Raw genomic sequence first — 12,880 nt, 5'->3', positions numbered from 1 at the left:
AGTTGGAATCTCCTTTCTTGTAACTTGATTCCATTGGTCCGAGTCCTACCCTCCAGAGCTGGAGAAAGCAAGTTTGTTCCATCTTCCATGTGACAGCCTTTGAGATATTTGAAGATGATTGGTGATGACAACAAATCTCTCTGAAGCTGCCCACCTTCAAGTATGGTTTAGGTTCAAACTGTGCTTGCAAATGGACATTTTCCTTCTGCAGACCAGCTTCGAAAGCTGCTTTGTTGTTCTGTGTTGGAAAAAATATATCCATTTGCAGGCACGGTTTGAATCCAAACGGTATCTGCAAATGGACAGAGCAAGCGTTCACTGACAGCCACCAATAAATTGATCAGCGCTAACGGTGACCCTCTTTTATTGTGGAAAAGCAATAAAATGTTTTGTTTTTCTTTTTTAAAAAGAAAATAATAATCAGCTGACATCATAATGCCACCAAGTGATGGACAGGTGGGTCGCCCCACCCACCAATCTAAAAATGTCCTTAGAGAGTGGGCCAGTTCTGGATCCAGTCCTCAGGATGAAAAATATTCTATGCACTTGTCCAGAATGTTAGTTGGTGGCAAGTCCAGGTTATATATAATTTACAGTTCTGAGGGCTTATAGAACAACCAATTTGTCACTTTTATTAATTTATTTTTGCCTAGAGGGATGGGTACACTGAGAAATCCTATCAATTATGCTTGTTTTCATGGCTGAAACTAGTTTCTTCTACTGATCTTTCTCTTGTCCCCAGTCCCAACTTTCAGTTCCCATTACATGTTTTAGCTGTTGAGATTCCCTCCCCATTTTCTTCCTGTGATCACATGCATTGCCAAAAAGCCAGGTATTGAATATTTAGCAGTTCTTATTCCCCATTAAATACTTTGCCAGAGTTGTCCACTCAGTTCCCCCTTAAATGTACATCCTCCTATAAAATGGGAGAATGTTAATGCCTGTGTTATCCAAAAGAGCAAGAATCCCTCTCTCCCTTTAGACATGGCCTAATAGATACAAGTTAAAATTGACAGCCTTTTCAGTAATGAACTCTTTTATATTCAGGCAAGCAGTAGAGATGAGCGGAAAGTCTGCAATAAGAGGGTGTTGCCAGCAATTACACCATCATCCCCCTTGATATTCCTTTCAAAAATTAGGTTTTTTCCACTCCTCTCTGCAGGTTATTATAGACTTTCCAATTATGATCCGGTGGTATTTGGATTTTTATTAATTAAAGTACCATACCCCAAAGTGGTCCCAAGGATTTCACTTGGGTTTAGTATAACCAAGTCCCTCTGTGACCCTTTATTCCTGCATAGAAAATTATTTCCTGGTGTTTTCTCATTTTAGAACTTGCTGGCTCTCATTGTCAGGTACAAAATGTAATCCTTTACAGTTTGGGCCAGTCTCAACACCTCTGCATTATGAACACTGCAGTGTACAGCTTAAAAAGCAGCAAAGTCTCTGCTAATAAGAAACAGCAAATGAGGTGTGGGTGAGCACACAGATTTAAGCAACTTCAAACTAAATGCAACTTGAGAATACTAAAAGGAGTAACTTACTGAGGCTACAATAAATAATAGACTTTTTGGCATCAAATGGATAATAAGAGAACTGAGCCTTTTATCAAAGCAGTAGTTGTGTTGTTTTTTAATCTCTATTTTGAATTGTTTCATATGCAATAACTATCTCTTAGAGAAGCTTTTGCCAGATATTTTGGGTCAACCTCAGCTCCAGCTACCACAGCTGTGCTGGCTGGGGTTGATAAACACTGTAACCTAAAACATCTGAAGGACATCAGGTTGGTGAAGTCTGCATTATGTGCAGGATCAGTCCTGCTACCCACTGACTTCTACTTGGCATTTTTGTGTGTGGTGTGCATGTAAAAATAAGGTGCTGGTACGCGTATCTTCATAAAAGAACAATGGATGCCAGCACAAAATGGCTGCCATGGGCAATACAAAATGGCTGCCAAGGCCAGCAACAAAAATGGTGCTGGTACTCCATACTGTTGACGACCATCATACACAAAAAGTACTGCTGCTACTTTCCCCCAGAAGTCTCTGGTGAGGAATTTGTTCTTTTCTGGTATAATAGTAAGGCCATGTGAATGCATAGACCAAGAAAAGGGCACCTCTCTAATTTGACAGTATAGCTTTTGATATTAAGTCCATTTCAGACGTTACAGAAACCCTATAACTATGCATGGAAAATGTGGGAATGGAATTGCAACAGCAGGCTCCTTCCCTGACCCACATGTTCATTATAACATGTAAAGCTATGCATGGAGGTATTTACACTTATTCTATTCAATCTTGGCTGGTTATGGGAGGAGCTGGCTGTTGTTATTCCACTCCCACCTTCCCATGCACTTTCAGATGTTATAAAAAAGGACAAACGTTGAAAGCTTTTTAAAAGCACAAGGAAACATGTGGCCTTCCTGACCATTGTGGCATGACATAGTACAGCAACTTTCCCCGACTCCTAGGCTGTCTCTCACCATTCAGACACATGATACCACTGCCATCAGCAACATGAGAATTGATATGTTATGGTTTGGAAGGACTCATGGTAATAATAATAATAATAAATTTTATCCATAAGTCCATAAGGGCTTTGAGAACCACATATTCCGAGGTCCCTTAATTGAGGTCTGGGATAGATACAAAAATCTATTAGAACTTAGAACACCACGCTGGTTTTCACCCTTAGAAGCAAAGAGTATAAAGAGATTAAACATGGGAAGTAAATGGATAACATATGACCAACTGTTATATAAAGAAGGGGAAAAGTGGAAAATAAAACCGTATGAGCAGGTGAAGGAATATGTTTATGACTGGATGCACTATTTCCAAATGAATGAGGTGTTTAAAAAAGACAGTAAAGAACGAGGTTTCATGGACAAAGAATCGTTATTTCAAAGCGAGGTTATAGGTAATGATACGAAAAATTTATCAAAAATGTATAAACTGTTATTGGATTGGAATCTGGTAGATGAAGAAGTTAAGTCGGTAATGATTAGTTGGGCAAAGGATGTGGGCCACAATATACAATTTGAGGAATGGGAAAAATTATGGAAGGAGGGCTTAAAATTCACGGCATGTATGACGTTAAAAGAGAACACGATGAAGATGTTTTATAGATGGTATATGACACCGGTGAAATTGGCGAAGATGTATAAGACATGCAATAGATGCTGGAAGTGTAAGGATAAGGAGGGTACATTCTATCACATGTGGTGGGGCTGTGGGAAGGTGAAAGACTTCTGGGAGAAAATATACAATGAGTTAAAGAAGATCTTAAAGTATACGTTTAGAAAGGAGCCAGAAGTCTTTTTACTAGGACTAATAGGAAAGGAAATAAAAAAGGAAGACTGCAAATTTTTTAGATATGCAATCACAGCCGCAAGAGTGGTATTGGCCCAGAGATGGAGACAACAGGAAATACCGACCATAGAGGATTGGAGAACAAAATTGTTAGAATACGCAGAGTTAGATAAATTGACAGGAAAGATTAGATACTTAAGAGACCAAAAATTCATCGGGGACTGGAAGAAATATGTAGATTATCTGGAATGCTTAAGTAAAGGAAAGATGACGCTTAAGGGATTTAAAGAAGCACTGTAAAAAAGTAATAAGTATTGATTAAAGGGAATAGGAGGAAAAGAGATAAATAATGTCAATACAAGATTGAGGAATGCGTAATGAAAGTGATGAATACGGATGATTTACGGGACAGCTGAGGGAAGTCTGAAAGAAAATGTAGTGATGAAAATGATGTGAAACTACTGTATATATATATATTATTTTTCGTTGTTGTTGTCGTTTGTCTTGTTTTATGTTTATGTTTCATGTTTAATAATAAAAATTATATGACAGAATAATAATAAATTTTATTTATATCCCGCCCTCCCCAGCCGAAGCCGGGCTCAGGGCGGCTAACAACACTAAAACAGTACAACATTATAAAACATTATAAAATGAATTAAAATCAAAATTGATGGCAACCATAAACTAAAGTTTTGTAAAGATTGCCAAAGGAGGGAGTCAGGCTGCGCCCTGACCAAAGGCCAGGTGGAACAGCTCTGTCTTGCAGGCCCTGCGGAAAGATGTCAAGTCCTGCAGGGCCCTTGTCTCTTGTGACAGAGCGTTCCACCAGGTTGGAGCCCCAGCCGAAAAAGCCCTGGCTCTAGTTGAGGCCAGCCTAACCTCTCTGTGGCTTGGGACCTTCAAGGTGTTTTTATTTGAAGATCGTAAGTTCCTCTGTGGGGCATACCAGGAGAGGCGGTCCCGTAGGTACGAGGGCCCTAGGCCGTATAGGGCTTTGAAGGTTAAAACCAGCACCTTAAACCTGATCCTGTACTCCACCGGGAGCCAGTGCAGCTGGTATAGCGCCGGCTTTGCACCCGCTGGAGTTTCTGGGTCAGTCTCAAGGGCAGCCCCACGTAGAGCGAGTTACAATAATCCAGTCTGGAGGTGACCGTCACGTGGATCACAGTGGCTAGGTCAGGGTGAGAGAGGTAAGGAGCCAACTGCTTAGCTTGGCGGAGATGAAAAAATGCTGCCTTTGTTATAGCTGCAATCTGCGCCTCCATGGAAAGGGAGGTGTCGAAGATTACACCCAAACTCTTAACGGACGGTGCTGGCACTAATTGCACCCCCGCAAGAGATGGGAGTTGCCCCCCGCAATCCCATATCGTCCCGTCCCAGCCACAGGACCTCTGTCTTCGAAGGATTTAGCTTCAACCGGCTCCCACGTAACCATCCAGCCACAGCTTCCAAGCTTCTGGTCAGTGTGTCTGGGGCTGAGTCAGGATGGCCATCCATCAACAGATAGAGTTGGGTGTCATCGGCATACTGATGGCAACCCAGACCAAAACTCCGGACAAGCTGGGTGAGGGGGTGCATAAAGATGTTGAAAAGCATCAGGGAGAGTATCGCACCCTGAGGTACTCCACACACCAAGGAGTGGCGCGATGACAATTCCCCCCCAAGCGCCACCCTCTGTCCCCGACCAGAGAGAAACGAGCGCAGCCATTGAAGGACTGTGCCCTGGATCCCCACGTCGGCAAGGCGGTGGTCCAGAAGTTCGTGATCGACCATGTCGAAAGCTGCTGACAGATCTAGAAGAATCAGCAGCCCCGACCCGCCTCAATCCAGCTGTCTATGAAGATCATCTGTTAGGGCAACCAGAGCCGTCTCGGTCCCATGACCAGCGCGGAAGCCGGACTGGTATGGATCCAGAGCTGATGTTTCATCCAGAAACCCACCAAGCTGTTCAGCAACCACTCTCTCAATCACCTTACCCAGGAACGGAAGATTCAAAACCGGGCGGTAATTGGATAGATCTAAGGGATCTAATGATGTTTTCTTTAAGAGCGGGCGCACCACTGCCTCCTTCAGTTCCCCTGGGAATGTCCCCGTGCCAAGGGACAAATTGATGCTATCCCCCAGGAGGGCCCGCACCTCGTCTGGACACGCTCTAATCAGCCAAGACGGGCACGGGTCGAGAGGACAGGTGGTGGGCTTTCCAGCTCGGAGGAGTCTGTCCACATCGGCTGGGGATATCCGGTCAAAGTGGTCCAATACTGGACCCGAGGACAGTCGAGGGGCCTCCAGTTCCTTTATTGTATCCAAATTGGCAGGGAGGTCATGGCGGAGCAACAAGACCTTCTCCGCAAAAAAGCTCGCAAATGCCTCACAGCTGTGTGTCAAATTGTTATTTAAATTTGGCTGTCCCTCAAGGGACATTAAAGACCTGATTATACTAAATAATTATGCCGGGCGAGAGCTAGCGGATGCAATGGAGGCCGAGAAGTAAGACTTCTTAGCAGCCTTCACCGCCATCTCGTAGGTTTTCATAAAAGCCCTATAAGATGTTCTTGAGGCTCCGTCACGGGCACCCCACCACACTCGCTCTAGCCATCTGAGGTCCCGCTTCATTTTCCGGAGCTCCTCGGTAAACCAGGGAGCCCGGTTTCTGCGGGGTCGCAGAGGGCGCTTCGGTGCGATCTCATCGATGGCTGCCAGGAGCTGGATATTCCAGCCCTCAACAAGCTCAGTCAATGAGTCGCCAGGGGGAGAAAGGTCCCGCAAGGCTTGGCGGAATCTATCAGGGTCCATCAGCCTCTGCGGGCAAGCCCAAATCGGCTCGCCACCTAAGCAGGGTGGGGGTGGAAAGTCAATCCTGGCTTTCAGAGCGTAGTGATCAGACCATGGCACCTTCATCGAAGGAGACATGATCACATCTATACCTACGCCAAAGATCAAATCCAGGGTGTGGCCTGCTTGATGTGTGGGGCCCGAAACAAACTGGGAGAGCCCTAGTGTCACCATGGAAGACACCAGGTCCAGAGCCTGTGAGGCGGGAGTGGCATTAGCATTGATGTTGAAGTCCCCCAATACCAATAGGTTAGGGAACTCCAAGGCCCAGCCGGCCACTGCCTCCTATACGCCTGACAGGGTGGCTGCTGGTGCGCTAGGTGGCCGGTACACCAGCCAGACAGCCAAGCTCTCCTTGGAGCCCCACACTAGGCCAACACATTCAATGCCAGGGAGCGATGGCAATGGTAGAGCCCTGAAAGGACAATCTTCCCGGATTAATAATGCCACCCCTCCCCCCGGCCCACAGTCCGGGACTGGGGGAGGACGGAGAAACCCGGGGGCGCCATCTCTCGTAAGGTAACTGTTGCCCCTTCGCGCACCCAGGTCTCCGTCACACAAGCCAGGTCGACCCCCTGCGAGATAAAGAAATCTCGCAGGGTGGCGGTTTTGTTGCCTATAGACCTGGCATTGCACAGCACCAGTGACGGAGGTGAGTAATCCTTGCTCACCCTACCCTCGTCCCTCGGGATGAGGCGCAGATTGGAAGGGGTACGAGCATATCCATATCTCGATCCCCTTCCCCTATAACATCTGCCCCCACCGCCATACCTCCCTCGCCCCTCCACGGTAGCAATCCCAAGCCTCATAGTAGCCTCCATTGATGGCAATTAATGTTATTCTTTCGCAGCCTAAAACAATAAAACCTTAAAACAATAAAAACAAAAAACAAAAACAACCCAGAAAACAATAAAACAATACAAATAAAAACTGCAAATATTACAAATTCATCAGAATCTAACAAATTCCCAAGCCCACCCAAACATCCATCCCACCCCCATATATAAAAAATCTAAAGGGAAAGGAACATTTTAAAACATGTTAAAAAGAACTCTGCACCCCTCCGGGTCCTCCTGGGCAGTAGCAGCATCAGTGGCAACAACCGTCCCTGTGATGCCCCGCCCTGGGCCAGGTGGTAAGTGGCAGGAAGGAGCAGGGCCCTCAGGCACTCATACAGGGGAGTCCTCCTGGGCAGCAGAGCAGTCCCTTTGAGGCTTCAGGCCCCGCCCCAGGCCAGATGGTAAGTGGCAAGAGCAGGGCCCTCAGAGTCCTCCTCCCTCTCTAAGAGTTCAGTAATGTCTCCCATGCTGCCCAACACCACGAAAACACTGGGAAAGGTTGCCAGGGGATAGGAAGTTTAGTGGCATCGGTATGCTGATGAAACCCAGCTCTGTTTTTCCTTTTCATCACATCCAGCTGAAGCACTGCAGTGCTTCAATGCTCACCTGCAATCAGTGGTGAACTGGATGAAGAGGAATAAAGTTAAGATCAATCCAGATAAAATGAAACTGATTGTAGAGGGGAATAAACTGAATTGGCAGCCTAGGGATATGCCTGTTCTGTACAGAGTCAGACTCTCCTGTAAGGACCAGTTTTGCAGGCTGGGAATCCTTGGAGTCCCAGGTGGCAGGTGGCACCCAGAGTGCCTGTAATCAAGTTTGGCTAACATGCTGGTTTTGCCTGCTGCTAGAGGATAGAGGCTAAGGCACTGTCATTCATGCTTGGATTTCTTTTGTATCAGTCTATTATGGCACCCTCTGTGTGGGGCCCAATTTGAAGACAGTTTGGAAACTTCAACCAATATAGAACGTGGTAGGCTGCCTGTTTACAGGTGCAGATTGGTATTCATATCTATCACCTGTTTTGAAGAACATAATATAAAGAGGTTCATGCTGGATGAGACCAAATACCTATCTTGCAGAGGCTGCAAATTTGCTTCTGGGAGAGGTAAAAGCAGTAGCATAACTAGCCATGGGGAGGGGGCAGCACAGGGGTCTGTACTGTGGCATGGAGGGTGCTGCGTAAAAGTGTTCATTCCTACCTTTAAAGCCCTAAATGGATTATCTTAGGCAGTGCTTTTTTTCTTTAAAAAGTGTTTAGGGGTATTCTCACTTTAACTCAAGAAAATCACCATTTTATAGTTCAAATCGGGGTGGGCGGTTGCAGTAAATATAAAGAAACTGACCAATCACCATGCTAGGTACCAATTCCTGCTTCACACATTAAACGCTCGCTTCCTCCTGAGACTCAGGAAACACCATGACAGGAAATGAGGCCACCATCGGGGGTAGCAATGAAACTGACGATTCACCATGCTAGGGAAGAAACTATTTTTTAAAAAAAATAATAATAATTTCTTTGCCCGTTAGATTCACAAAATGTTTAGGGGTATGCATACCCTTGCGTCCCCCTGGGAAAAAGCACTGATCTTAGGAAAGTCTCCTCCCATATGACCCTCTCCCCAGCACTTAAGATTTTCTCATAAGCCCTTTCTCTGTATTCTGTCTCATGGAGAGACTACAGAAATCTCCACCAGAAACAGACATTTTCTGCAGCAGCTCCAGGATTACGGAATTCTGTTTCAAGTGCAATTTGGATAGCCTCTTGTGCAAACAAGTGAAATGCTTTCTGTATCAGTTGGTTTGGGGGCATTAATTGCTGTTTTGCACTTCTTTGGTTTCTTTTTAGCTTCACTTCTGCTCACTGTCATTGCTTTTGGGGGTTCGGATCTTAAAAGAAGAAGTTTGTATTGTATTATTTTAGCGCTGTAAACCACGATGACACTTGAATGAATAGCACCCTGTTAACTATTTATGTAAACAATATAATGTGGGAAGTGGCCATAAGACAAGTTGGAATAAGATGAACAAATGCTTGCGCTGCACTGAAGGAAATTCAGGACTTTTGTTCCTGGACCACTTACGTTATACAGAAAGCAAAGCACTCTGTCGTAAGCAAAGGGGGTGACAGTGGAACTTGAGAGGTGAGGCCAATGCTTAAAGATGGGCTAAAAGCCCCTTCTCTGAAATGGTCCCCTAAATATCTCTGCCATATCCATTGTTTTGCACAGCAGCTCCTGTAGAACACTGCATGGTGTATATGGCATGGCAAGGAGAGGTGATGTCCACAGGCAACATCCAGGCAGCAAATATTGTCTTCTAACAGCACGTAGTTAAACTGTAGAATTTGCTCCTGCAAGAAGTATTGATGGCCACCAACTTGCCTGGCTTTATAAGAGGATTAGACAAACTGATTGAGGATAAGGCTATCAGTGGCTACCAGCTACAATGTTTATATTCTGTCTCCAATGTCAGAGTCAATATGCTTCTGGCTGCCGGTTGCAGGGAAATTACAAGCAGGGAGAGTGCTGTTGTGTTCAGCTCCTCCTTTGGGGCTTCCCATAAGCATCTGGTTGAGATCAGTTGCTGGGTCATGGGCCTGAGCCAGCAGGCTCTTCTTATGTTCTATGCAGTCCCAAGCTGCTGCTATGTGGAAACAAACCTGCACAGCACTTGCTAAGAGGAGAGTGAGTAAAATATTTTCTGCAATGGGGGAACTCCATGGACCATAAGTTTTCCACTGCCAGCATATTGCAGTGCGGTTCATCCTTAAGGAGAACGGTGGAAAGAAGGAATTTGGTGGCCACATGGGTGGAAGTGGAAAAAAAGAGGTTGTTGGTTGTGATTACCCTGTTTTAATTTGCTTTGTACCAATCTTTTACTTGTAGCTCCGGTTGTCATGGCTCCTCCAAGGCATCTTTCTTGGAGATGTTTCCCTGGTCCTTGTCGAGAACAAGACTGGGAAGGAACAGAGCAGGAAACTCTGGCACTTGGAAAATAGAAATGGATTGGGGGTGTGGCAGAAGATGCTCAGGCCTCTCACGGATGTATCAGACAGGTAGGAGACATCATGCTTCTTTTTCATTCTTTGCCTCTTTCAATTTAATGGATGTCTGGATTTCTTGAGAGAAGGACAGAAAATTGCCCATATTGGGGCAACCAACAAGAGCCAAACCCCCTTCTCAATTTTAACTTGTGGGCAGAGCAGCCACCACATATTTCTTTTCTGGGGGAGGTATTGAAAGCCTGAGCCAGCTGAACACCCCTTTTCTCCTCACTTGCTTTCACCAAACATTGTGTGCAGTGAATTAAATTTCATCTGGTAACCTACATACTACTCTCTTCTCCTCTGGTACTTCCACATGACTATGAAAGACTGCTTGCTGATCAGTCACCAAGGCTAGATTCCTACACCTGGCATTCTATGAGAAAATGTGTCATTCATTGGTGCACTGGAAGAGGAATACAGGGTAGTGCAGCTCTGGGAAGTTGTAGAGTGAAGGAAATAATAAAGCAGGGCTGTATGGAGGGTTTTTTTTTATAGGGTTCCTACTTTGCTCTAGCAGTTTAAAACTAAATGATGACATTTCAGTTGGCTCGTGATTTATTTGTTAAAGCTCAGTGTGTTTTGTACGGGGAACCTATGCAGGCAAAAGCACCCATGCATTCAGTGGAACATACTTACAGGAAACAAGGAAATGACTGTAGTCAGCTGTGTTACTTCTATAGATACAGGGTGGGATTCACCAAATTGGCACTGTCAGCAGAAGCCCTGTGCTTGTGCATTGGGGATTTCCCCCCTCTCTTTCCTCATGCACCTCCTGCGCCCCCTAAAATTGTCTAGTGGGAATCAAGAGAATTCACAGAACAGCATGTTTTGGGAGGAGGTGGATCTTTCCATCTGGTAAACTGAAATTCTTGCACTGACATAACATTTGCATTAGCACAAAAATGAATTCTTCCTATATGTTCAGCACAACTCCCTGTATTTATGGGCTGTGCTGGAGGTCATGGCAAAAGCTGTAGGCATGGAAGCTGTCATGATGTGCTTCTGCACTCCAGAGTGAACTACTGCACTGCTGGTAATATGTACTTTATTTGCACATTTCCAAGCAGAGTATAAATTAGGACATAAAAGTAACCTCCAGGCAGTGGCATAGTGTGGGGGGAACCTCAGGAGTGATTGCCCTGGGCACAAAATTGTTAAGGGTTAGAGAAAAAGAATCTAATGGAGGAAGATTACCAATGACCTTCTTCCAACTGGTTGAGGACTTCAATCTACAGGATGTATGGAGACTTAAACACCCAAACGAGAAGGAATTTACTCACTTCTCAGATACAAAACAGTCAGCAGGGAGAATTGATGCAATATGGCTGTCAAGTAACCCAATATTGAAAACAAAAAAAGCAGAAATCCAACTAAGACTGATCTCAGACCACAATCCAGTCACCTTAGAGCTGAGAAACAATAGAAAAATAAGATGGAAATGGAGAATGAATGAAAATATTTTCAACAATAAAAAAAAGCACAAGAGGCCTTAAAATATTTTTTTGAAATAAACATAAATCGGGAAACTGACATCAAAGTAATATGGGATGCTAGCAAGGCTGTTATGAGAGGTTTCTGTATCCAACAAAGTGCCATCCAGAAGAAAATTAGAAAAAACAAAATGGAGCAAATTAGGAAAGAGATAAGTACAAATGAGAAAGGCCGAAAAACCCAAAAAATGAGACCGCAGAACAAAATATCAAAATGTTGCAAACCCAATTCTCCATATTTTTAAACCACAAAATTGAACATAAATTAAAATGGCTAAAACAAAAGTTTCGAATTTGCTAACAAATCAGATAGAATGCTGGCTTGGCAGTTAAAGAAGAAACAAAAAGAAAAGATGATACAAAAACTCATAGAAGGAGGGAAAATAATTGATGAACTCGAGGAAATAAGCAAAAGTTTTCCAAAATGTTTTAAAGATCTCTACCAAGCAGGTAAGGAAGCTGATGAGAAAATAGAAAAATACTTAAGTCAAAGTAAATTTCCAAAAATCACAAATGATAAAATTGAATATTTAAACTATCCCATAACAATGATGGAAATTCACCAAGCAATTACAAAGGTGAAGCTAGTAAAATCTCCCAGACCGGACGGACTCTCAACAATTTAATATAAGAAGTTGGAAGATGTGCTTTCAGCACCACTTAAGACAGTCATGCATAAGATCCTAAAGGAGGGGATGATATCAGAGTCATGGCAAGAAGCATTTATAACGTTGATCCCAAAGCAAGGAACAGATTTGACATCAATCAAAAACTATAGACCTACTGTATATCACTCTTGAACAATGATTATAAACTATTTGCAGATGTGATCGCAAACAGGTTAAAGAAAATATTGAAAGGTGTTATAAACGAAGACCAAGCAGGTAGACAAATGAGCAACAACATGAGAATCTAGGTATTCTGACAATTGGACGATTGGGAAAATATGGCAAAAATTCATAGCTTGCTACACAATAAAGGAAAATTTTATGAAAATGCTATATAGATGGTACATGACCCCCAGAAAATTGGCCAAAATATATAAAACAAACTCAAATGCATGCTGGAGGTGTAAGCAAATGGAAGGAACAGTGTACCATATGTGGTGAGGTTGTGATAAAAAAAATTAAATTTAAGTTAAAAAAAATGGGACATTGTCTATGAGGAATTTTAAAAAATGTTTAGGCAAATATTTGTGAAGAAGCCAGAAGCCTTTCTTCTAGGTAGTCTGACAATTGATATCTCAAATGATAAAAGGAGGGTGTTCCTATATGCTACAGCTGCAGCAAGAATGCTGATCACTAAAAATTGGAAAGGGGATAGGACACTTACAAAGGAAGAATGGCAAATCAAATTGTG

At 43.7% G+C, this 12,880-nt stretch overlaps 1 protein-coding gene across 1 annotated transcript in view; it reads left to right on the top strand.

The window, feature by feature from the left end:
* Window positions 1-12,880, top strand: part of ALK (ALK receptor tyrosine kinase) — a 608,021-nt gene that overhangs the window by 474,200 nt on the left and 120,941 nt on the right. The window contains exon 9 of the mRNA XM_081854122.1: window positions 9,871-10,040. Within this exon, the coding sequence (XP_081710248.1) occupies window positions 9,871-10,040 (170 nt within the window). The remainder of the gene's footprint in view (window positions 1-9,870; window positions 10,041-12,880) is intronic.

Source organism: Podarcis erhardii (genome assembly GCF_964252035.2).
Source record: "Podarcis erhardii genome assembly, chromosome: 3".
Lineage (NCBI taxonomy): Eukaryota > Metazoa > Chordata > Lepidosauria > Squamata > Lacertidae > Podarcis > Podarcis erhardii.
Note: the sequence above shows the minus strand (reverse complement) of the source record. Positions and strands in the feature narration are given on the sequence as shown.